Source organism: Varroa destructor, unplaced genomic scaffold, assembly GCF_002443255.2.
Source record: "Varroa destructor unplaced genomic scaffold, Vdes_3.0 BEIS01000006.1, whole genome shotgun sequence".
Lineage (NCBI taxonomy): Eukaryota > Metazoa > Arthropoda > Arachnida > Mesostigmata > Varroidae > Varroa > Varroa destructor.
This window is the reverse complement of record NW_019211459.1, coordinates 13230903-13254949: the sequence shown is the minus strand read 5'-3', so window position 1 is coordinate 13254949 and position 24047 is coordinate 13230903. Positions and strand designations below refer to the sequence as shown.

The 24047-nt window shown below is 40.2% G+C and overlaps 2 protein-coding genes and 1 long non-coding RNA gene across 9 annotated transcripts; 2 read left to right on the top strand and 1 right to left on the bottom strand.

Annotated features, from left to right (window-relative positions):
* Positions 1 to 44: 44 nt before the first annotated feature.
* clu (clustered mitochondria protein homolog) lies at positions 45 to 16512 on the top strand. 6 transcript variants are annotated; one of them, XM_022809922.2, is made up of 11 exons: positions 45 to 348; positions 3724 to 4065; positions 4264 to 4583; positions 4787 to 5052; positions 5173 to 6131; positions 6312 to 7714; positions 7934 to 8125; positions 8373 to 8570; positions 9010 to 9149; positions 9535 to 9703; positions 16375 to 16512. In XM_022809922.2, the coding sequence occupies exons 1-11, from the start codon at positions 258 to 260 to the stop codon at positions 16375 to 16377; spliced, it is 4083 nt and encodes a 1360-aa protein (XP_022665657.1). In that variant the 5' UTR covers positions 45 to 257; the 3' UTR covers positions 16378 to 16512. The 6 variants fall into 6 exon arrangements, with proteins under 6 accessions (XP_022665657.1, XP_022665656.2, XP_086848033.1 ...); XM_022809921.2 differs by having other exon boundaries at positions 3727 to 4065; positions 16380 to 16492; XM_086991907.1 differs by having other exon boundaries at positions 16380 to 16492.
* Positions 2840 to 4447, bottom strand: LOC111252307 (uncharacterized). Its single transcript, XR_002674154.2, has 2 exons — positions 4309 to 4447; positions 2840 to 3732 (listed from the first exon to the last, which is right to left on the bottom strand). It is a non-coding gene; the product is annotated as an uncharacterized LOC111252307 (long non-coding RNA).
* Positions 16488 to 22272, top strand: LOC111252306 (phosphatidylglycerophosphatase and protein-tyrosine phosphatase 1-like). 2 transcript variants are annotated; one of them, XM_086991908.1, is made up of 5 exons: positions 16488 to 16628; positions 17261 to 17501; positions 17816 to 17932; positions 18512 to 18589; positions 19232 to 22272. In XM_086991908.1, the coding sequence occupies exons 1-5, from the start codon at positions 16507 to 16509 to the stop codon at positions 19280 to 19282; spliced, it is 609 nt and encodes a 202-aa protein (XP_086848034.1). In that variant the 5' UTR covers positions 16488 to 16506; the 3' UTR covers positions 19283 to 22272. The 2 variants fall into 2 exon arrangements, with proteins under 2 accessions (XP_086848034.1, XP_022665660.1); XM_022809925.2 differs by lacking the exon at positions 19232 to 22272 and having other exon boundaries at positions 18512 to 18770.
* The last annotated feature ends 1775 nt before the right edge of the window (positions 22273 to 24047 follow it).

Genomic DNA, 24047 nt, shown 5'->3' with positions numbered 1-24047 from the left:
TTTATCCGCGCCCTGAATCCGTACGCGCTATCAGCGATTAGTCCCCCACGAGCTCTGCTTTTAGTCGAGCTGTGCTGTGTGCTAGAACGCTTCGACGAGCGGACACGTGCTGTACGCTGTTTCGCTCTGTGTGTGAAATTGCCGTTGCGTGAAACGTCGTTGGGTCGGTTTTGGTGTGGCGCGAGACGGTCCCAATTACCCCTGCAATTGTATCGTACGAAAGAGTTCAGTGGATTTCGGCCAACCGCATAGTGGAGATGACTGAGAAACGGGTTGACGCCGTTGGCAAAGGCCAATCAGCGCACGTCGATGCCCGTCAACCGCCTGCGGAAACCGTGACCCCCAAAGGTGAGACCCGAACGACTCTTTGCGCGGATCCCGAGAACAGGAAGGCCAATAGATCTTTTATGGTGGATGAGTAACGTAAGTATTTACGTTTAGCTCAGACTAAACGACCTGTGTGATATCGTCCTGCGTTGACTTTGGCTGTCGCCGGCATAGCGAGCTGTTTTATCTCTTTGGAGTATTCTGTTCCTGGTTAAACATTGGCAGCAGGGTACGACGACTTTAGGCAAGCGAAAAAATGCTGGACTGTTGATTATATCATGAATGCTTCTGTTGTCGCTGGTGTTGTGAAAATATTTAAGAGTTTCAAGTGGCTTGTAAAGTGATAAACGTTCGTCTGGTTAACCTTCCATTGTTCAGTATTTGATGCTATTCTAAGCTGTGCCTAAGAACAGCTCATTTGCTAGTGCCTCGCCGATAGCTCGCGCACCGTATTAAGCCTTAGAGAAGACGTAACGACTCGCACCGAAGCCAACCATTAAATAGCTTCGTGCAAACAATTACTTGTACTACTGTTATCAAAATTAATCGTGAAGCTTTTACCCAAATCGCATAGATTGCCGACGCCAAAACTGTTTGTGTTACATCTCTAGAAAACTTAACTACGGCGCGGTTCAACTTTTATTTTTCTACTAACTATGTATCATATTACACTTATATATTACGGCCGTCATAGTAAAGATTTTTAATTTGCCACTACCATTTTGTCATCATTATTAGTAATAGTGTTGATTTCTAAAATTATTAACGAGCTATGTATGTAGGGGCAGTTAGTAAGTACGCAACGTTGTTTTATGAACGCTCCTTCTGCTATCTGGTAATCTGAGAAGTCCAAAGACATGCGTTTTTTTCACAGTGTCTTCGTGAGTTATTTGATTTTTTGATTAAAACCTTCAGCTACAGCAACAAACACCATGAAGAATGTTTATCACGAGAATTTGAGTTCCACTATTTGTCGGTTTGTTTTCATTATAGGTCGAACCATAGCGAGTTGTTCCGTAGCTTTGTGCGCGCATTAATTTATGCGGTTTTGTGTGCACACACTCATGAATATGCTGCTGGCTTCGAAACAGAGTGAAGTAGATGAATGTCGGTTTTTGCTAATGCCACTCAATTGCTTGAAACTTCCTTGATCTCACGTGTGCCTGCGTCGTGCTCCTCTGTTCACGATGATTAGTTGGGCAATCTTTATCCATCACACGATAACGGTGACTCGCGATAGAACTCTACGATAGTTGACGGATGTGGACGCCGGTAGATCTCGTATATTCGATGGGTTTGACGAGATGTTGAAAATGGTCTCGGATCGGCAAATAGTTATGGAAATCGTCTGTCAGAACTGTATTGCATGTCTGAAGTGCAAAGAAAATCTTATGGTCGAAGCATTGTGGAGCACTGTCTGTTGCCTATAGCTGTGTCTGGGACGTAGATATGTCACGATCTATAGTTGTCCCGCCAGCTGCTCTTGTTCGTCTTTACCGAAAGCAATCGATACGAAATAGAAACAATTTTTAAATGAAATAGGTGTGGGCATCCGATCTGGTTGTTAGATTAGCTTCCAGTGGTATGCGGCTCTCAAGTAGAATTAAGGCTACATTTCTCTGTCACGAAATTAGGTTTTCTCATTGAGACGTCTATAATGCTACTAAACAGTTATTCGCAATACCGACGTACTGCGACAAATTGAGAGCAACGTCATTCGGTTTCTAGTGAAGTGTTATTCTGTGTTTGATCAAGATTTCATTGTCTTGCTCTATCCTATTTCTCCCATACCGATTCTTCCGGACGCCGCTAATCTATCCATTAACTCTTTTGCGTTTTACTGGGTTAAGTTTTCATAGAAATGTGATCTGATCACCAGCAATGAGATATAGTTGAAACACGTCTGTTACCTTAACCGGATTTTTTTTTCTGCCTCCTTTGGCTCCTTGCTGTGTCTCTCTTGTCTAGACCTGCAGCCGTTTAATCTATTTTAGATTTAAATCATCACGACGCATTTTCCGTATGTACTAATCTCTCTTATGAAGTAGCGCGTCTGTTACATTTGTCGTGATTTTTTGAGCTGTGATCCTTCACCAGTGTTTGCCAGCAAACTGTAAAGGTTAGGTCACACTAGCGCATTGTCAAAAAAGTGAACATGCTGCCTAACCTGACGTATATCAGCTATGCCTAAGTGCTATCGAGAAAGAGAAACGGGTCTTTGCTCAAGAGGCTTCGGGGGCACCCGATTTTGTCATTAACGTCGAAATGAAGTTTTTAAATAACAGTAGAAAATTCGGCTAACTTTTATCCTAACTGCTCTACAAATTAAGGAAATAGCAATTAATGGCGTTGTCATGGTAATAATTGCGGTGAATACTATTGTTATTTTGAAAGCATATATTGGCACGTACTTTCTGCCGTATCTTTTGAGATAATCAGCTCATCTCGACATATGCTACTAACAACCTAACGAAGAATTGGTTGTTAGGGCTTCACTTTTGTTAGGCATTCATTCACATTATTAGCACCCTTTTGATTTGGGGGCTTTTGATTTATTAGATTATTTCGTTACCATAACAATCTTCACGTGAACGTGGTTCTGCATATTTTCACTTTGGGCCTATTGCTATTCAAATTTGTTGAAGTATGTACCGGTATTAACTGAGCGATGTAAACTTGGCCAAGTTTATTCCAGTGCGTACCATTATGTCGTTATTTGCAGAAAATGGTTATGTGCTACTCGTTCGTTTAAATTTAAATGCCATTTAATAATGAAATTTAAATGCCATAGAAGGCTGCCATACGATACGCATGAAAAAAAAACCTCCTTTGCTGTTTGAGCTCGATCCGCAGGTTTGGCGGTGTCTCGGTGCGCTCAATTCACTACGGCTGTCTACCTTCTAAAGGCTGACTTTATCTATTATACTTTTGTCGACCTTTAGCTTGGTGACTCATAGTGTGCGTTTTTGCGCTATATTAAGGCTGAAGATCTGATTTATAGCGCTACTTTTTATTCGCATCATGCCGCGCATACATAATGAATACAATGAAGTTATGTATATAATAGGCAAATTATATTACATTAGTGAGTGCACACAACTTGATCCTCTTCCTTCTAAGCTGTAAATGCTGGGACAATTCCGATGTCTTCATTTGGCGTGAAGAAACAATTTATTAATAATAGACTAAAATGTCCATGAATTCAAATTTACGTGTTTATTAGCTAAAGCTGCACTGTAACCAACGTATTTTCTTTAGGATTCCAAACCGATTTCATATGATGACCTACAGACAAAGCTTACTTAAATAGATGATATAATTAGGAATCTGCAACATCATTTCTGTGAATATAAGCATGAGCTGACGTTGTGTTTTCCTTATTCGTTCGTTCGTTAGCAGATGAACCTGCAATTAGTCAAAAAGACATCCATCCATCGTTAGGAGATGGCGGTAAAGAAATCCCAAATGAGACTGGTGAGGAGAACGGACTTGTCGAAGTGCCATTTACTATTAACATTGAGTTGCCACAGGACAACTCGAATTCATCTAAGATGGTTCAGCTCAGCGTATCGCCAATGGAGCTTGTCCAGGAATTGCATCAGCGCCTTATGGATATGCAAGATACGTGTCACAGAACGTGTTTCCAGCTGACATTCGACGGCAATACTCTCGACAATTTTGTTGAACTAAAGACTATTGAGAATCTTAAAGAAGGAAGTACCATTAAACTTGTCGAAGGTGGGTAAGCATACGCGTCGCCTTGAATTTTTTACTTTTCCTTCCTAATAATAATAAATGTAATAATAATATTGCAGCTGAAGCCACAGTAAAAGTATTAAAATAATAGTAACCTGGTAATAAATATTATAAAAAGCATTTTTCTACGAATAGGACACATATACATATGTGACGTATGTGAAACGTTCAATCCTTTAGAGCCTTACACTCAACGCAAAGCGAGGATTCATGTGCGACACGTACGTGACCTGGCGCAGTCGCTTTCACAAGCTGAGGCCTACTCGGGGCAGGATCTCGGTTCGCCGTCGTTTCTATCTGTACTCACTGGCGGCGATGTCTTCGCGTCATTACGTGGAGTCGACCCAAACAAAAGCGTTCAGCACGATCGTGACGTGGATTGTACCCCGCCTGCGCATGTCATACCACCCACATCACCTGCGCAAAATGCCAATGGCCAGCAAACTACGATTCGTGAACCTCCGCTGGCCGCACTTTTACTAGAAACTGAGGAACAGACCGTTAGTATAAATACGATATTTCTAATTTTCTGCCGTTGGTCTAACTCTGTCATTAGGTTGTAAATAGAGTATCATCTGTTTTGTTTTGCGGTCAGTTTACTATAATCGAACTTTCTTTAACCAAGTTTTTATAAGTGAGAGATGTTGATTTCGATTAGCGAAATGATGCAATTCTACTTCTTAGATTATTTTTTGGGTTTTAGAAAAAATTGCAAGCTCTGAAAACGTTTACGCTGAGTGGCTGGAACCCGCCACCGGGACCACGGAAGCTTCGTGGTGATTTGCTGTACCTGTACGTAACAACTCTTGAGGACAAAAACTTTCACATCACTTCTTCTACGAAAGGCTTCTTTGTCAACTACTCAACTGAAAATTCTTTTGACCCGAAGCGACAAGGACAACTTGGCAAAGGATCACAGATTTACCACTCACTTGTTGATCTTCTGAACTGCCTGAGCCCTGGTTTCAAGTATGTGTTTGAACTCAATGAATCATAATCTCTATATCAGCGAAAAATTACACATACCGCTCGAGTTGAAGTTTTGAGTTGTACTAAGTTGCACTGGTCATTGTGAAACTTTCTTTCTAGGAAAAATTTCGCTCAAATCCAGAAAATCCGTTGTGCGCGCAACGATCTCGAACGCGTATTGACACCCTATCAAGTCCACAGCTGGCTGGCGCCCGCCCTAGATCATTCACTAGATGCGATTCGCGCAGAAGATGCGTCAGCGTTTAAGCTAGGCTACGAGGAGCAGATTCCTGGCCAAACGCGAGACTGGAATGACGAATTGCAGTCTACAAAAGAACTGCCTCGGCAAGGTCTTGCCCAACGTGTATTGCGCGAGCGCGCAGTATTCAAGGTGTACGCCGATTTTGTTGCTGCCGCGACTCGGGGCGCTGTCGCTGTCGTTGAAGGCAATGTGTTGGCTTTAAATCCGGGAGAAGAATTCCGTTCGCAAATGTTCATCTGGAACAACATTTTTTTTTCACTTGGCTTTGATGTCAGGGACCATTATGCTCGGGTTGGGGGAGATGCGGCTGCCCACGTAGCTCTGGCCAATGATCTTAAAGGTGTTCAGGCATATTTCGACGCCGACGTTGATGGCCTACACACACTTGGTACAGTAGTCGTCGATTATCGTGGATATCGTGTAATGGCGCAGTCGATTATTCCGGGAATTCTCGAAAAGGAACAAGATCAGTCGGTGGTGTATGGGTCGATTGACTCTGGCAAGACCGTTGTGTCCCACCCGAAATATGAGGAACTCCTAGGCGCGGCTGCGTCGACGATTAAGGTGCAACCGCACGAAGTGCTGAATACCGAAGGCGACGCTGTATCGCTAGCTTCGTCTATCGAATGCAAGGGCATCGTTGGTGATGATGGACGTCATTATATTCTTGATCTTATGCGTACGTTCCCTCCAGATGTGAACTATCTACAACAAGACTTTGTCGAACTGCCGAAAGAGCTTCGTGAAATGGGCTTCCCTAAGCAACAACGCCACAAGCTTGCTTCGCTTCGAAACGAGCTTATTGAACAATTTGTCGGTGAGTAGACCTATGTTGTTTATCGCAGTATATCGGTACCAGAACTACCTACTAAAATCACGAAGCTTGCGAAACTGAAATACTTTATATTAAAATTTAAATTTAGTAGGGCATGATCACCAAAGGAATTCATTGGATAAATCACTACCAGCTTTTGCCATTTGCATACTTATATTTCAGAACAAAAATATATGCTCTTTGTCAAGAACGTCGCTATGCAGTACCATAATCTGGATAAGGAGAATAATGACGCAAATACCGAGGAAAATAGGAAGGTTACTGGCGACAAAGATAAGAGGAAAGACAATGCAGATAAGGTAAAAAAGGCCGAAGCTATTGGAACACGCGAGGATGAGCAAACATCCGAAGAGGAAGCCGCGCAAAAACAGGACATTGTTCGTCGGGCAGCCCAAGCTGTAAATTCCTTAAAAGAAGACGAATTTTGGATTCGTTTCAACGCTGATGCCTTCCTCGATCACATTAGCATGGCTCAATCTGAGACTCTGACCAAGGAACGTGCGCTGATTGTCGAAGCGGCAGAATTCCTAGTTAATACGCAGATTCCTGCTTTGATCCGTGAGGCAGTGGAACACGGGACTTTCATTCTTGACGGTACAACTCTCACTGGGGCGCTACATAGCAAGGGCATTAATGTACGATACCTCGGCCTTTTCGCCAAATGTGTTGCAGCCGAAGAGCGCCTGTCGTATTTGTATCGCATTTGCATGCAAGAAATGATTTGTCGATCTGCCAAGCATATCTTTGTTGGTTATATGCAGTCGGTAGAAGGCCAGTTCATAGCTCAAGCCGTGGCCCACTTTCTGAATTGCTTGCTTAGTGCGAAACTGGCCCCGAATTTTGTGCCAGCTTGCACTGTCGTCGGATCTTCAGGTGGAGGTCGAGGTAGCAAAGGAAAACATAAGAGAGGCAGAGGTACCCAGAGCCCTACCTCGACGGCCCAATCCGGATTAACTGGCTCTGCTGGCGGCAGTAACGCTATTGACTGGCTGACAGTTACCCCGAAAACACTATTCGCGTTAATTAAAGGAGAAATGAAGGACTATTTCGACTTCGACGACGAGAGCAACTCGTTTGATACCCTTTATTCTCACTACGATGTATCTCGCATAGCGTTGATGCGGGCGTTCTGTATGCGCGTCGGTATACAGGTGCTGCAGAAAAATTATCAGCTCTCGACCGGACTAAGTAACGGTGCCATATGCGAGGACGACATCGTGAACTTGTTCCCCATTGTAAAACATATGGAACCAAGGGCAACAGACGCTTTCCGCTTTTATTTGACGGCGCAGAGTAAAATCCAACAGGGTTATCTTAAAGATGGATTCGAACTGATAGCTGAATCTTTGCAGCTGATGAACCAGGTATACGGTCCGATGCATCATGAAATTGTACAGTGTCTGCGATTGCTTGCTCGGCTTTCGTACATCATGGGCGACCATGAGGCAGCTTTAGGTCAGCAACAGCGAGCGGTTATCATGTCTGAAAGGGTAAACGGCTTCGATAGCCCACAAACCATCCAAGAGTACGGAAGTCTTGCACTCTATGCCTTCGCATGTGGACAGGTTTGTCTTATTAGCAATCTATCGAGCACATTTAATATCAATTTCAACACGTATATTTTGGGGTTTAGTTGAGCGGTATAGATCGTTGTTTGGCATGGCGTTTTATCAATAACATTTAATTTACGGTAGACTTCAGTTGTCTCTTTTTATGGCTCTTATGTTGTTAATTTAATAAAGTCTAAATAAGTGATTTTTTGCCCTACCTTACTCTGTTCATAGGTTCCGACGACATTGATGGTGTTATACCGTATGCGTTATCTAATGCTAGTCGTCTGCGGAGAGAAGCACCCAGAAATGGCTACCTTAGACGCTAATATCGGCCTCGTTCTTTACGCTCTCCGACAGCATGAATTTGCGCTCAGTTTCTTGGAGAGCTCTTTACGTCTTCATTTAACCTTCTATGGAAATAAGGTACGCTGGTGATACATCCTAATAAAAATTTAAGTTTCGTTATTTCCTAATGTAAATAAAACTTGCACCATTTACGGATGTAGCTTAATTTACTAGTAGGTGTACGACGATGAGGATGCGGTGAAAGGCATACCATCTATTTTTAAAAGTAACCCGTATATAGCGTTATGAACATGTCGTGTTTCTCGTGGTATACTGTTGCTTGTTAATCACTACGAATTGCGCTTCGACAAATGTCCTATTTTAGTCGATGAAGACAGCTCTAGCTTACCACTTGGTAGCTAGAACGCAATCCTGTCTTGGTGACTTCCGAGGTGCCCTCAAAAACGAACGTGAGACATACGCCATCTATCGGACAATTCTTGGTGATGCACACGAAAGGACCAAAGAAAGCTCCGAGTGCCTTCGACATTTAACACAGCAAGCTGTAGTGCTGCAAAAACAGGTAGTAGATTTCTCTATCAAATCAGTTTGTCTGTTAGCTTGGAAGTATATATATATTTACTTGATAGCACTCTTGTGATATAAAGGTTGAAATGGGCTGGTTGTGAAGAAAGTTCTTTAATTCTTGACGACTTTTCTTTGTCTATATCTGTAGTACACAGGTGCGTTTTTAGGCAACAGTCATTTTTTCAATTAACAATTATGCAGCGGCTGTCCATACAATAAACTGTATGATTAAAAAGTATCCATTAGTACTATGGAACGCAGACCGAGACTTTACGCTGATGACTTTGACTTTTTGATGATGTGTGTTAGGATGTAACTCACCTAAATATTTGGGTTTAGCTTATGATACTGTTAAGAAGATACTGTTATTATCTTAACTTTTCCTACGGTATATCACAACAATACTTTCTCATATCTTCGTTTTCATTCAAAAGATTAACGAACTGAGCGACAATGCCAACATGCCTAAGAATGCGAATAAAGTTCTACCCCCAATTTACGTGACGCCTCCGCCAATGGCTAACGTACTTGAGCTTCTAAATATCATCAACGGATTCATCTTTGTACAAATCAGGTACGCCACTTCGCTGAATGTACTCTAAAATGATGCTCTTTTAGCACATGTGTATCGATTTAAGGTAGTGCATAAACCTATATTCAATTGAGAAAATATTGCAAGATAACTGCGTCGTCTATACCGAGACACGGATAGTCACTGTTCATCCTTGTTGTTTACTACGTGAGTTTAAAGGTTCAACTTTTACGCTAAACGGCACTCAGTATTTGTTATTTATGGCTTGTGCACTGCGTTTATCCATATAGCATTACCACTGATAGGGCGGCTTAAGTACGAACACTCAGTATCTTGCAGTACCAGTGTATCCACATGACGTTCAAGTGCCTGCCAGCTTGGATCAACCGAATGATGTTAATTTTATTTATTTTTCTTTTGGTTTTAGCCCGGCCGAAATTGAGGCTTTGCGCGCTGAGCTCGCTAAAAAGACTACCCAAGAAAATGGCACATCGAACCATACGACAACTGAGGTGCAGAACGCAACGGCCGGCCCTACGATCCAGACAGCGCACAAAAGCGCGGGTTCAGACAAGGCACAACCTAAAATTCAGAAGGTGGTTTAGGTTTAACAGATGGAGACAAAAAAACGAATTCACTGGCACTAGATTATGTCACTGAGGTCATAGTGAGCCCAGTCGATCCAACGATCTTCATGCACACTATTTAGCTCCAGTGTTCCATGTCACCTTTCGCAGGTGGCTCTAAGCAGTTACCGTTAAATTCTGTTAATGCAATAACAATTGAAGTCGATTCGTACGACTAAATTTGTTGGTGGGAAGCGTCTCTTTGCCAAACAGCGGGGCGCGAGAATTTCAAATAGTGGCACAAGCAGCCTACCTACATTTTTCGTTCTGGTCAAAGACGGTTATAGTGCTAAGTTACATTTGTAGTCGGTGTGGTTTTAGTTCACCCTTATTCTATATGTGTGATGTTAGTAGCCGAGAGTTGGTTTAAACATTCGTATGTTTAAAGAAACATGTAACGAAAGGTAGGTTTTATTTGAAAGCATTACTTTTTTTAGAATGAACTCTTAAGCAGGTTTGGCTGACGTTAACTGTAAATTTTTGAAGTTTTGGTGGAGGTTTAGCCGAGAGAAGTGTACCTCTTAATAAATTTTTTTGGGACCTAAGCTTTCTTACGTGGACAAGGTTTGAGAACGAAGCAGCTTTATCATGCACAGCAATAAGATGACGGCCTTTCACCAGTGGTAAAATCGTACACTAATCAAATCTATTGTATTTACAAAGTGCATGCAAATTTTTAGTACCATTATAATGGACGAACATTATCTTTTGAAATAGGTATTTACATTGTTTTACTACCCCTCAGACTCTTACGGCTTTGTCCCGTGGACCGCTGTGTGACAGTAGTTGATCAATTCGTTGGTAAATTGTTGCTACTATACCTCGCTTGAACCTGTAAAGCATAGAACAGTTCGTTATTACCTCATACCGTCATTCACTCAACGCATATTCTTTCGCCTATCAGACAACTATAATAATAAATTATTTCTAAATGACATTAGCAATTTTGCGCAGACGCAATACGGTGCTAAAATCGGAGACCTGATCAAAAATAGGCAAGTCAATGGGAAAAGCTGTATTAGAGCGAACGACAGGATCGACAGAAATGTTAAATGAGGTAGACTAATAGAAACGGCTATAGTAAATGCAACATTTTTCCACGTAAACGTTTAACGTCAAATAGTCAGTGTAGGTATATCAGTTACCTCTACATTAATAGATCCCTTTTCTCAGAGCGCCACCTAACGGTTTCTAATTTCTAAAGTGGTTGAATTCTTGCCCAGTTGTTTTTACAGGTATAAAAGCCAAAACCGCTAAATTAATGTAATTTGTCTTTCGACGAAGGGGGTATCCTTCGTCGAAAACTGAAAAAAAATATGTCTCGAAAATATGCGCAATAGGTAGCAGAAAAACGAAATCTTTTATTAACTTCACCACTTATGTGGGGGTTCTAAACATTGTTGTTGGCGGTAGCCATTATCATTGTTCATTATCTATACTACTACTATTGTTATTATTATTATTACAGCAACTAATATTAGTCATGACCTCTATTACTACTTTCTAGACCTTATATATATATATATATATATATATATATATATTAGTTGTAGTTATATTGTAGATCTTTTCTCTGCTCTATATACACGTGATTTGTATGTGTCCGCGGGGAAAAGGTGGTCTGTCGGGCAGGTTTTTCTACCCAGCACAAACCAGATCGTTCACGGTTGTCATTAAGAAGAACCTGAACACACGGGCGATGGAGAAAAAATAAACCGAGGCACCTAGCCCATGTGAAAATGGCAAAAATGAACAAAACGCGAACATGAATGGCAACAGCTAAACACAATTGCGTCAATGAGCATCTGTGTATGCGTGTCTGTGTGTGTTTGAGTTGGAGAACGAGAAACGAGGCCGGCGCGAAGGTCAACGGAGAAAGAAATTCACACGGTGAACGTGCTAAAATGCTGCCAAGAGGAAACGATCCGTCAAATACGTTGTGTGAAATGCATAGCAGTGACGCCGGACTGGACGAATGGGCGCGAATGAAATATGAAACAAATAAAGTAATTTTACGTCGACAGCGAACAATTGGAAGACGGCGAGAATACAGAACACAGAAGGTGTGGAAGCAGTCAAGTTCGTAGAGTTTTGTAGCGGAGTTTAAGTTGACTTCCCCGTTTTTAGATAATAGAACGATAAAGAATAATAGATTAGTGTAGTCAAATAGGTTGTGAACGCCATCATGTGCTATGGATGTACTAACCAATCTGGTAGAAACTTGTATGTGGGTTGGCGTTCGTGTACTGACGTTTGATATTCAAAAACGTTTAGATGTACGTTCATATATATATATGTATATATATATGAGGGTAATAAAGATCCTTTGAAACATAAATGCAGCAGTGCAATAACCGAGCGATGCAAGGGAATTTTAATAAAAAAAAAAGTTTAGATTCGCTCAAATGCACGTGGACAGAACCCTAAGTTAAAACCCGTTTCTTGAGTTACAACAATTATTACTTCACCACTGCGTGAACTATTAATAAGACCGTGTGATCTACGGTGGTAACTTTGACGACGACGGAAAAAGCTACGTGCGGGGCTAAATTTAGGCATAAAACCAAGCAGAATCCTCATAGTAATAATAGTGAAATATGAAGCATGAAATTAACAGCGAAAGTAGGGAGAGTTATCGAGTAAAAGCATCATGAATTATATTCCACACGTAAATGAAAACATAGAAAACAACAAAAATACGAAAACGCAGCTGGTTCCCACAATCAGGGCAGTACAAAATGGGAGTGGAATCTTTTCCGACCATTGCTACTAATGGTGATAATGATTACGATTAAATATAATAAAATAGAAAAACAAAACATGTAGGCAAACGGAATATGGCTTTTTAATGATAAGAGGTGTCTGATGGTGTTTGTAATAAATATATTTTTAGGATTTGTCGTGATTTTCATTTAGGTTACTCCACGGGTGTTTTAGAAAGTTGGAGAGGGTGTAGAGAAAGACGGATATTGAAAATGTCGTTTGAATTTAAGACTACTCAGAAAAAAGCAGATACTATATCAATGAAGCGAAGAAATGGGCATATGATAATTGCAATAATAGTGAAATAAATGACCGACATTTCTGTCCCTCGTAGACACGTTCCCTCGAAGTCTTGTCCTCAATGCAGGCAAATGTCTTTTTTTCATTAAACAATCGTCATTGCTCATTGCTTCGTCACACGACCTTTACATTCCATACTACCAGCCGTAGACACCGTAGCAGTATTGTTTCAAAGAGGTTCACCAGTCTTATGTATAGCAGGTTGCACTTTACGATCCTTTTGGTGAAGAATACTAAATTCAATAATTCAAGAAGTAGTTGCTATACAATCGTCACTACTCTACCTAATAGCTAGAATACCAGAAACCAATACATATCAAAATATAATTGTTAGTAGTAGTATGCCTCGGTCTGCTTGCTGTACGTTTTTTGAGTACTGTCTTATAACCTGTTAGTCATGGTTTCGTGTGTAGTAAGAGTCAGCGGTCACGCTTTCGTACGTAGTAGGAGTCAACGTAGGTAACCCAGAGGGTAGTTAACAGATTTGGGAGTTAGTGGGTCGAGGCTCTTTCCATCGACAGTTATCTTCACATATTTTGGCCAAAGGGGGATGTTCTTGCGCTGTCCGTTGATTATTTTAATCACAAGATTACTTTTTGCCCAAGCTCCGAAAGCATATAAACAGAAACGATTTTTGGACCGCACATAAATTTATTAGATATTCACTGAGAGATTTCTAAATGCACGGATATTTTGCATTGGTTTGAAATAAGTAGATGACTACCAAAAACATTGTCATACTTCCATGCTGAAGTATGTCTTCTCATCTTTCTACTTGAGAATTTAAAGTCCAGCGTGGCGCTCCTTTGTCCGAGCTCAATGTATGTATATACCAAGCATTTTTAAAGAAGCTATGCACCGACTCAACGATTATGCACTCTGACACTATACACTTTTTCATCTTTTTCTTAGCGAAAGTTCCCGGTATGAAATGTAAAAAGCTAATCCAGCTTTTTATGTTTCAGACTTTAAAAAAAGCACCTAGAAATTCTTTCAAGTGAAAAGGTACTTCATGAGGTTACAAGGTACTTTCGTTTTAATCATGTTATCCCTGAAATCAGTGGTGGTGAGCGCTGCTACAGAGCCGCAAAAACCGACAGCGAGAACACTGCAGGGGAAGAGAGCAAAAATAAAAAAAAAAAAAAGCCGATCACGGTGGTGAGGTCTGTGTTAGGCTAGTGGTCGCCTTTTTTTACTGCGCTGCTGAAACTTTACTGTAGCTGTGTCGTAGGATGTAGTTTATGGCCGCAGTTCACTAGCGGCTCCATGGCAGCCACTAATGTCAACATCAGGCAATGCAGAACCAGCACGAAATCAGCGCAGTGTTGGGTTTCAGCCGCGACCGCTGCATCGAGGCCCAATCGAAGTCATAGCTTGTGGCAAGCCTCCATAGGGAAGAAGGAGACAAGGCCAAGAAAGAACCAACGAGCACTGTTAGCAAATCAGTAAGCGGGCCAATACCCAGTGTTAACTCTAACTAATGTTGACCTCTGAACGGAACCTGGCATAACTGTGTTCAGTACGGTGCGCGATTTTTCTTCTCCTTATTATCACCACGTTGCGTTGGTGGACAGTCTTGTCGGAGTTAGCGCTTTGTTTGTTTATTCCTGTTTGCCTGTTTTGAACGACGATTCGTTCGATTTACAAACTCATCGGCTATAGCGCAGATCGGCGGGCTATATGAGTAAGGCAAAGCAGCGTTGCTTCTAGTATCTGATAGGAGCATATTGGTTCCCTTGGTCGCGGCCTCGCTGCTATGATCGCTATGGTTCATGATCGAGGTGGTTCTATAGTTCTTGTACGGTTTCGTACAGTTCTGTTGGCAATTAAGCAGTGATTAACAGTCGTAAGGATTTAGAGGCCTCTACAGAGATATAGAGGAATCTCTCCACTGTCTGACTGCTGTCTGCCGACTGTGTTTGCTGGTTAGTAAGCTGCACTGCACGCTACGCTTGACGGCAAAAATGGCTATGACTTCTTATGATTTCCGCTTTAGAAATCAATGAATAGCTCTATGAAGATCTCAGCAAATCAATGTGTACAGCTGCAACCGGAGAATTCTGCTTAAGTCGTAAGTGTTTTCTTTCACTTGTTTTTTTAAGCGACATTTCACAGTGGGTGAGAAAAATGGGGAAAGGGCCGAATGCTTTTTGTATTTTTGTGATGTTCGAAACAACCGATTTTGGGTCGAGCAAAAGTGTACTTGTCCTTGCGCATTTCTCTACCGAAAACCGATCTGTATTTTGTAGGCGCATTCCACGGTGCTTGCTTTTTCGTCTGGTTATTTAACGGGTACCATTGTAATTGGGTTGTTGTTGCATATATTCGACACAGAATTCTCTTTGTTCACTATCCATTTTATACAGCGGCAGGACCAGAAACAGTTAACGATCTTTGACCGTTTCGATTAAAGTTTTCGCCCGATATTCACAAGCATAAAAGTGTCACATTAACGGACCGTTAATGTGACCGTTAAAATGGCCGTTGCAATAATGGCAAAATTGCAAGCTCGATTAAAAAGCTAAATAGTGAAGAAAAATATTATGGTAAACGTTGTGAAAAAAAGTTGCGAAGTATAATTGTGAAAAATAAAACCGGTGATTCATTTACATCCAATTAAAAAAGCTTAAAATCACGTTAAAAAATGCATTCGTTAACTTACATGATATTCTAGAATTACGGAATATGCAAGCGGGGGTACTGAAAAACATTCAGTGACGCCTGTAATGTTTTTCGTGCTTATTGAGTGAATCTCTCGAGTGATATCAGTTTTGCTATGTAGTTTGTTACTACATGTTGTTATGTAATTACTAAGGTAATCGTATAACCTGTGACATATTCCAAGAGCTGCCGAACATAGTGTATTAATAAAGTGGTTATTAAATGTTCATGAAAAAAATTATCAAGAAGAGGTTAATTCAAGTGCGGTACACCATGTTGTTAAACAAACATAGACATTTTCCACTATTATTACCATTAGCCAAGATTTTTAATTATACTATAAGTAGCACTTTTTTGCAGTTATACCACGCCGGTTTAGTAATTATCCCATGTTTCGTTTTGCATTGAAAATGTTAAGCTAACTATAAAAATTTATTTATTTAGAGTTTTATTAACTAATGTTATTATAATAACCGTGAAGTTCAGAATGTGCCGTATAGTCGTAATTGTAATTATTATCGAGCACAGTGTACGACTTGTTTGCGGTCCATTAACCATTATTTTATCATCTGGATTCTCGCTTGATTGACCTTGCCGTTCAGGAAACCGTTGACCAAACAATTCTAAGCCAACAAACGAGAATTTTTCTTCCACTAGGGACAGCCGCAGTTGTACCATCTGATTGTGCACAGGGTTTGTTGGCAGCTCGGATTGGCATTGCTGTAATCCGAGTAATTCTCAAATAATACGCAGATTGTTCCCGTTTTAGTAAAAACTTCTTTGTTCGTATCTTGCAGTACATCAATGTACGCTACAAATTTTCCAGTGAAATTATGAGTGAGCAGTCATTATCACATTATACTTCCAATGCTAAACAAAACCAATACAATTCATGTATGCTAAATCCTTCGTTTCAGTAAAGTGTTTCCAGAAACACTCGAATTAAGTAACCGGAAAAGACAGCTTCGTGTACGTCGGATCGAAGGTTTTGGGTTAAGGAACTATAGCTATCAACTGTTCGATCTATCGAATTGGTGTAGATCGGGATCATGTTTTCCCGAATCACTTTTTACCCTTCGTTAGTGTACAACATCTTCATGGAGAAGATGAGCTCCCGACGATGGTTCGATAGAATCGACGAAACAGTGATTTTGGGCGCGTTGCCGTTCAGGTGAGTAAAAAGCACATGATCAGCTAGCAAGTTTATCAGTTCAACCGTCAAACATGTCGTGTCATATGTTTAATAAACATGTAGCTTTATATTGGTTAAAAAAGCCGCGCATACGTTCGGAGACAAACTCGCTTTAGTAACAGATTGTTCGTAGCTAGTTCCAGTAGCGTTTAACTTTATTTAGTTTTGCAAGTTTATTAAAAAAAGTGCATTAAAAAGCTACGTTCTAAAAAGGCAGTGTTGACTTGGGATTCGAATGGACAGTTACTGTAGCGTAGAGAGCACTGCGGTCAATTTGTTTGCTTCGATCAATTGTACAACGGAGTGATTTGTTAATCTTGTCAGATGATTAAGACAATTTACTTAACACAATTCTAATTCGTCGCTGATTTAAAAACGAAATTTCCCAAACTAAGAACTTCGCAACTTATCGTACATCGGGCTAGTTGTTATGTTACACATATATGATGTTACCCATTTTTGCCAGTGTATCAATCTTCATATCGCTATATATGTTACAATATAGTCACTATTAACATGCACTTCTTTTAAATTTCGATTCTATTTTTAATTTTTTTTTATTTTTATATTTTCGAATTTCCTTCTGTAATTCTCTGCTCGAATATACACAGGGGTGTTGCAGACCAGCTTGTAACTGAGGAGAATGTTCGGGGCGTTGTGTCGATGAACGAGGACTTTGAGCTGATGTTTTGGGTCCCGACTTCAGAAGAATGGAATCAGAAAGGTTGCGAGTTTCTTCAACTGTCCACAACGGATATTTTTGAAGCGCCGTCCGAGGACAAGCTCAGGAAGGGTGTTGAGTTTATTTACAAACTTTATCAGTCAGGTCATTCTGTCTATGTTCACTGTAAGGTATGTTTAACGCTGAATCGTAAACATAATTAAAGTTCAAACTGCGCAGTGGCCGACGTGCTTTTTAAATCATATGTCTCCAATGGGGCGAAACGAATATATCGTTGAGCGTTAATTTACATAAAAATCAGTCCTTTTGTTGGAAAAGAATAATTTAGTAAGAATGCATCTCGAGCATTTCTGGTCGCCGGTATGCCTAGTTTCTAGATTGAAACAATATGAGGTTAATGTGCTACGTTTTATGCCGACGTCGGATTCCATAGACAAGTTAATGTGCAAATGTGATTTTGTTGGTGGATCGCTGTTGATTTTAGGCTGGACGTACTCGCAGTGCAACGCTGGTGGGGTGCTACCTCATGAGGCGATATCGAATGACGCCGGAACAATGCGTTGATTTAATGCGCGGAAAGCGAGAGCATATTCTGCTACAGGTATGATACTCTGGCAGCTTGAATCTATGCCAAAAACACAAAACTGTTGTCCAACTAAAATCGAAGTGTTTTTGGGTGAATGTAGTGACAGTAAGATTCATTACAAAATACGTTGTTATTTTGTCGAAAATTGATAGATACTACTGAGTCACTTAGAAATTTCCTAGAGAATCACCACAGGTGTTTAGTCCTTTAAATCCCTGATGCTATACCAATGGGATATTTCCGAATACCTATTTGAACAAAGAAGAAGAGGAAAGCACTATATGGGTTACTTCTGAACTTATAGAAGTTCTTATCAAAGCTAAACGATCAAGATAATATTGTATTAGTAAGAGTCAACAGGTCGTCAAGGGGTATAAATCCCTAATAGTTTTTAGTTGCTGCTATCTAATAATAAGAAAAATTAGTCTTCTTTTTTGAGTCTTCAATTAATTCTATTCCTCGTTAATTTAAAGCCTATAATAGTGTGTTAACATCACCGTTAACTTTCTCCCTCTGAAACTCCTTTTGCATGGCACTTTTAAATAATTCTACGCTGATTCTCTCTGTCGCTAATTCGTAAACTTCTACTTACAGACGGCCCAGTGGGACGCTCTTCGAACCCACTACAGTAATCACGTGAGGCCATTAGTAGACAAGGAGGGTGCGCCGCAGGTTTGTGTGATACGAATGGATTCAAACTGTTCACGTGTTGTGCATATAATACATATAGTAAATAACAAGTAATTTCCTCTGTTTACATAAATTGTGTACATTTCCGAGCAGTGGGTGTGCGGATGTATTAAGAACAATCAAATAAAGGAACAACTATTTTCTTTGTGCAAAGAAAATACTACCTGTCATGTGCTATTTATGACAAACTTGAAAAACTAATTAAAATTCATCCTAGATTATTTTCTTCTAAAACGTAAGGCTAGCTTAGATATATGATCTATAAAAAAAAACGTGCTGCATTGTTATTATAGAACTCCTATTAGAAAAGCCATTTTCGCTCACTAGTTAGTAAAGGGTTTTCTTTACTAACTTTGTCGTGTATCCTTATGCGAATAATGCACGTGAGTGTGGTATTGCAAAAAAATGAATATTTTCAACAGTACGGTAATAACACTAAGTAAACATCAGGCGAGTAAAACATTTCGTGCCTAATTAAAAATAAATAAATAAAAAATAAAATAGTACCATAATTTGTATGCTGGTGGTGACCGTCTACCACTAAGCCATACAGGATACAAATTCACCGCATATAATATGGGATTGCATTCTTTAACGAGATACCTGTGCTTCTTGTTTCTACAGGATGGCGTCGACTATTGGGCACTCGAAAAAACGCCAAGGCCGATGGCGTGAAAAATAGCTGAGATACTTAGTGTTTGCTGGTTATTAAAGAAGAGATAACAGTGAAAAACAAATTTTAGGAATATGATCGTCATTTTTTTGCTATAACAGTACTAAATAAGGCTCAACGAAAAGCACAAATAAGCACATTTCGTTATAAACAATAGAATGAGTATGTATGCGAAGACGATGAAATGCAAAGGTGGGACAAAAGCAGAATCAGAAGTTCCCAAGAGCTTTTTCTGTCGACGCTCAATAATGAACGTGTGAAACGTAAGCACACGGCGATGGGAATCAGTCCGCAGGTCGTGCTTCACTGACTGCCTCAAAATTGACAGGTTGATAGCAATTATTGCAACCGCTGTTTACAGTTATAGGTGTAGACATATCATGCATGAGACAAACGGGTGTCCGTAATGAAACACGTTGACACTTGGGAAAGATATCCTGAGAAAAAAGTTTAAAGGATAATTGAGATCTAGCGACACTTTTATAACAAACCCAATACACATATATAGATGTATCACTTTTACAAAAAAACATTCTAAAGAACCGCTTCAACTATTGCTTTGAAGATGTGTAAATGAAAAAGCGATTGTTGTACATACTAATGACAATAATATATTATAGTACACTACTAATGACAGTTGAATTGAGAATGTACGTGGTTCGCTTGCATGTGCCCGGCCAACCAATGGTAAGAGCTTTCCTAGCGTTCAGACAGATGGTAAACATACGCTTATTTGATAGGAGAGCTTTTAATATAACTGCTATATACACAAGCGTATCCTGCAAATCGCCGGGTGGACACCAGCCTCTCACGATCTTTCACCACATTTCAGTTTTAAAATACATCGTCCTATGTAAATTCAAGGTGAATGATTCATTTCTTACTACTATTACTGTACGGTTAGATCATAGTATAACACAATAATAATCATTACGATTTAATATATCTGTAGCCCTCTGTATTAGGGCGGATTTTTAAACGTTGTTGTCAGTGCAATCGTTGACATATACACATATATATGATTAACGCGAAAAATAAAAACAAGTTCTCTGTTCTCCTGTGATGGGACTCCGATCAAACGGGCTGTATCAATGCTATCATTAATCGACATTACATTTGTATAAAGTGCGCATATTGTTAATATATGCAGTGTACGTGTGATATGTAGGACACATTGAGTACCTTTAGCAAGCCGCATTGTTGTGTGAAGGTTAGCTACCTACGACGATTTTTTTGCGTTAGTCAATGGTTGCACTGGCCGTTTACGGCGGTGCAATCAATCTACTAATATAGACAGCGACAATTGTCGTTGCTGCTCGATGCTCCAACGGATCAATGAACGAGCACACGTTGATGTTGTTAGATGTGAGGGGTAATGTTACGGAGTATTGATGTCTCGCCTTGTCCTGACAAAGAAGCGAAGTGCCATTAAATATTTATGAAAAATGCACGACTTCTTTAAACGAAAAAGAACCATGCAGCCTAACGAAGGAAAATATTTAATAGACGAAAACATTCCGTATCTATCTAAATTACGCACGAGGAAGCGTTCCTCTAATAGGACCTAACGACAGAACGGATAGATTTAGTTATAATTTAGCTGTATTGGGCGCTATTTCTTCAACTTTTCTTACCACAAAAAATGTGATTATTAATATTCGATTGTGATAAAAATGATGGCTTTCAGCGTGTATTTATCAGTAGGAGGGCTGGGGCACACGACCTTTGTTTAGCTTCGTCATACCAAAATTGTTTCTCATTTTATAGATCATTAGGATGTTGTTACGTCTAGAAATCGTTACGAAAATCTCTCTGAAAGTTGCCATAGCCACGGATATCTTGAATCATAACTTACCAGTCATCTACGAGCTAAGGTAGGCACTAGCAATTTTTGTCGATGTTTATGGAAGTCATCCAAAAAAAAACGTTACACTGTTCCCCCTTGTCTTCAAAGGGAATTCGTGGTAGAATGACAACAAACAGTTAGCCACAGAAGGGAAACACTGATACAAAATAAAAAATGCGTGTAGAGGACTCCCTAAACTTACATTGCAGCAATAACAGATAATTAACTACAAGTATCACACAAATAAGATAGTAAATTTCTCATTGCAATTGATGGCAAGAATCTGGTTTATCATAGGGTGAAAGGCACGCTGTGTAAGCCACACGAAAAAGACCCGCTCTGCTTGTTCGATATCTTTTGTGATGATGACAGATCTACAGATCGACTTGCAACCGCGATCCTGCGTCAGTATGACACGGAAAAATCTAGGTGTTTATCGCTCATGATACCATAACGTCCAAAACGAAAAAAAACATTGACGATTGTCATATTCGCTTTTGCATGGTACCATGCTTTACAGTAGAATTAATAAGATCTCAATTTCACCATACCAGATTTTTGTTCCGTGCGTCCCCAAGAAAGCCTGAGGATTCTGCCCGTTTACCTAATATCGCGTCCTATCAAATGATGATATCGTAGACGCCTGGTAATCAGGGTCGAATAACTGAGCACAACAAAAAACGAACAATAATGAATCTGAGTTTTTGCGGTTTTTCCTTCTTTTCACGGTCTGCACACACTGCGACACTGATGAGCAAAGTACACCTCAACAAGTATCGGATGTTTTGAGCCACAGTGATATATGGCGGTTGACGCCATTAGAGCTTGTGTACGGAGAAAAAATGTATAGTGAACCAAGTTGAACTAGTATAGAACTGAATCTACTGAAAGACATGTGTGACAACAAGGGATGATGAGTTGATGTCTTTTTCTTTCAACCATTTTTATCATTGTTATTGTTATTTACTCATATTATTATTTGTTGGCAATGTTGCCCGAACTTCCCTGCCTCGATTCTTTTTCGATACAACACCGTACCCATAATGAATAACAATTTGTGTTCCTTGCGAATGCGTGAAATTAGCGTGAGAAATAAAAACAATAGGTGAACAACCAGACCAAATAAAAGACGCGAAAGCGCACCGATGATCTCGCGTGATTATTTCAACAAATAAAGTAAACAAAAAACGAAAAACAGCAAAGGAGTACTAGTTGTGTATTATAGTCATAGGTGAAGATTATTAAAGAATTGTTAACTACGGACTGTAGGAGGTACACGATAAATAAAATATACATTTCTAAAATAAAGTTAAGGTTTTCATTTGTCGCTGAGGATTAAGCCAAAATGACGAATAAATTATAGAAACTTTATACATTTATTTCTTAGCACCGTTTTCTAGAGAGCCATCTCATAAGTTTTGCTGGCGATAAACTACGCTTCTTCTTCAGAGCATGTGTGTATTTGCTATTTGTTTCCTACGCTTCCACGCAAATTCTATAATTGTTACTTGAATAACCTAAAATTATTATAATGAAGAAGAAATCCTATTTTCATATGTAACACGCTGGTGCTTTCACTGGAGCTTGTTTATGCTCGATGAAGCGTTCCATCGATGCTATGAAACAAAGAAGCTATTGCAGTTTCAGACGTGTTACTTGTAAATGCATGTTAACATGTCGCATAGTTTCAAAACTCTAATCAAAACGTATTGACATTCTACATGAATGGTTGAGTTCCGCCCCTTGCGCTGCAGATTTTATGACTAATTGCAAGGGCTGCTGCTATTTCATAGCTGCCATGATTATTTGATAAACACCGTATTTTTGACGACATCCGGCCACATTACATGATTGACAAACAGAAGACGTGCACATTAAGAGAAAGTTTAACTTGCTAACGTGATGGAATAGCAGTGATTTAATTTGTTGTTTTCTATCATGGCTAATTATTGATACGAAAAAATTTGGAACCGAAGGGTTAACAGGCCAACAATTGACCAGATGCATGGCCACATCAAAGCAACATTTCTCTTTTAGATGGGGAACGTTGAACGAGATTTATCGTAGTTATAAGCTTCTCGCGTCGAATTGTGTACAGTTTACGGGCGACCACAGCTTTCAACGCTTACTTGATACTGAATCGTCATTATTCAGCCAGCTCAATTCAGCATTATTCAGCAACAGAGCAAATGTTGATTAACATTTGGCAGCTTGCCTGTCAGTAAGCATAAGAACAGGATAATACACTTCTACGTTATAATGACAGGTCAACATTTATTGATACAATTGCCATTAAACCGTCCGCAAGAGCCTACTTTGCTCAGGAGCGTTTCTCCGAGAAAATTTCGAATGTGTATCGTACTCAACGATAATTTCTCACGTTCCATCCAGTATCCGTTGACGCTTATATTTCGTCGATCATTCAACCCCGGCAATCTTCAGGTTGTCCGCGATCACCGCCAGTCTAACGCGAGTTCCGAATCATCATCGGCGGCCCGGGTGAATCGCTCGTTTGATTTTCAACTAACTCATCATCAGCTGATTCATCTTGAACTGGTTTATCCGTGTCAGTCTGTGTCTGCTCCTCAGCACGCGCCTGGTCTTCAGCCTGCGCCTTGTCAATTGGCAGCAGTTGTCTAGCAAGTTCAAGGTAAGCTCTCTTTTGCGTCTCGAGAAACCCTCGCGAAACTTGTTGGTAACTACTTCGCTGAAGATAACCAGTCTGGCTTAAACTAGGCTTGCCGTAGCTTCCGAACGCTTCCGGTGCTATCCGGGAAAAATATTGTGGATAATCCACGGCACCGCTCTGCAGATCATATCGGGGATCGCACTGCAGTTCATTCCGGAGACGGTATTGTTCCTGTGTCTGGTATGTGCACTGCCCCTGTGTTTGCTCTGTCGGACGCACGTACAGTGCGTGC

Coding starts and splice junctions, on each gene's coding strand:
- clu (XM_086991907.1), top strand. CDS start 258: ATGACTGAGAAACGGGTTGACGCCGTTGGCAAAGGCCAATCAGCGCAC. Junction 7,715..7,933: donor ATGCCTTCGCATGTGGACAG/GTTTGTCTTATT, acceptor CTCTGTTCATAG/GTTCCGACGACATTGATGGT. Junction 8,126..8,372: donor TAACCTTCTATGGAAATAAG/GTACGCTGGTGA, acceptor GTCCTATTTTAG/TCGATGAAGACAGCTCTAGC.
- LOC111252306 (XM_022809925.2), top strand. CDS start 16,507: ATGTTTTCCCGAATCACTTTTTACCCTTCGTTAGTGTACAACATCTTC. Junction 17,502..17,815: donor CTGTCTATGTTCACTGTAAG/GTATGTTTAACG, acceptor TGTTGATTTTAG/GCTGGACGTACTCGCAGTGC. Junction 17,933..18,511: donor GAGAGCATATTCTGCTACAG/GTATGATACTCT, acceptor TTCTACTTACAG/ACGGCCCAGTGGGACGCTCT.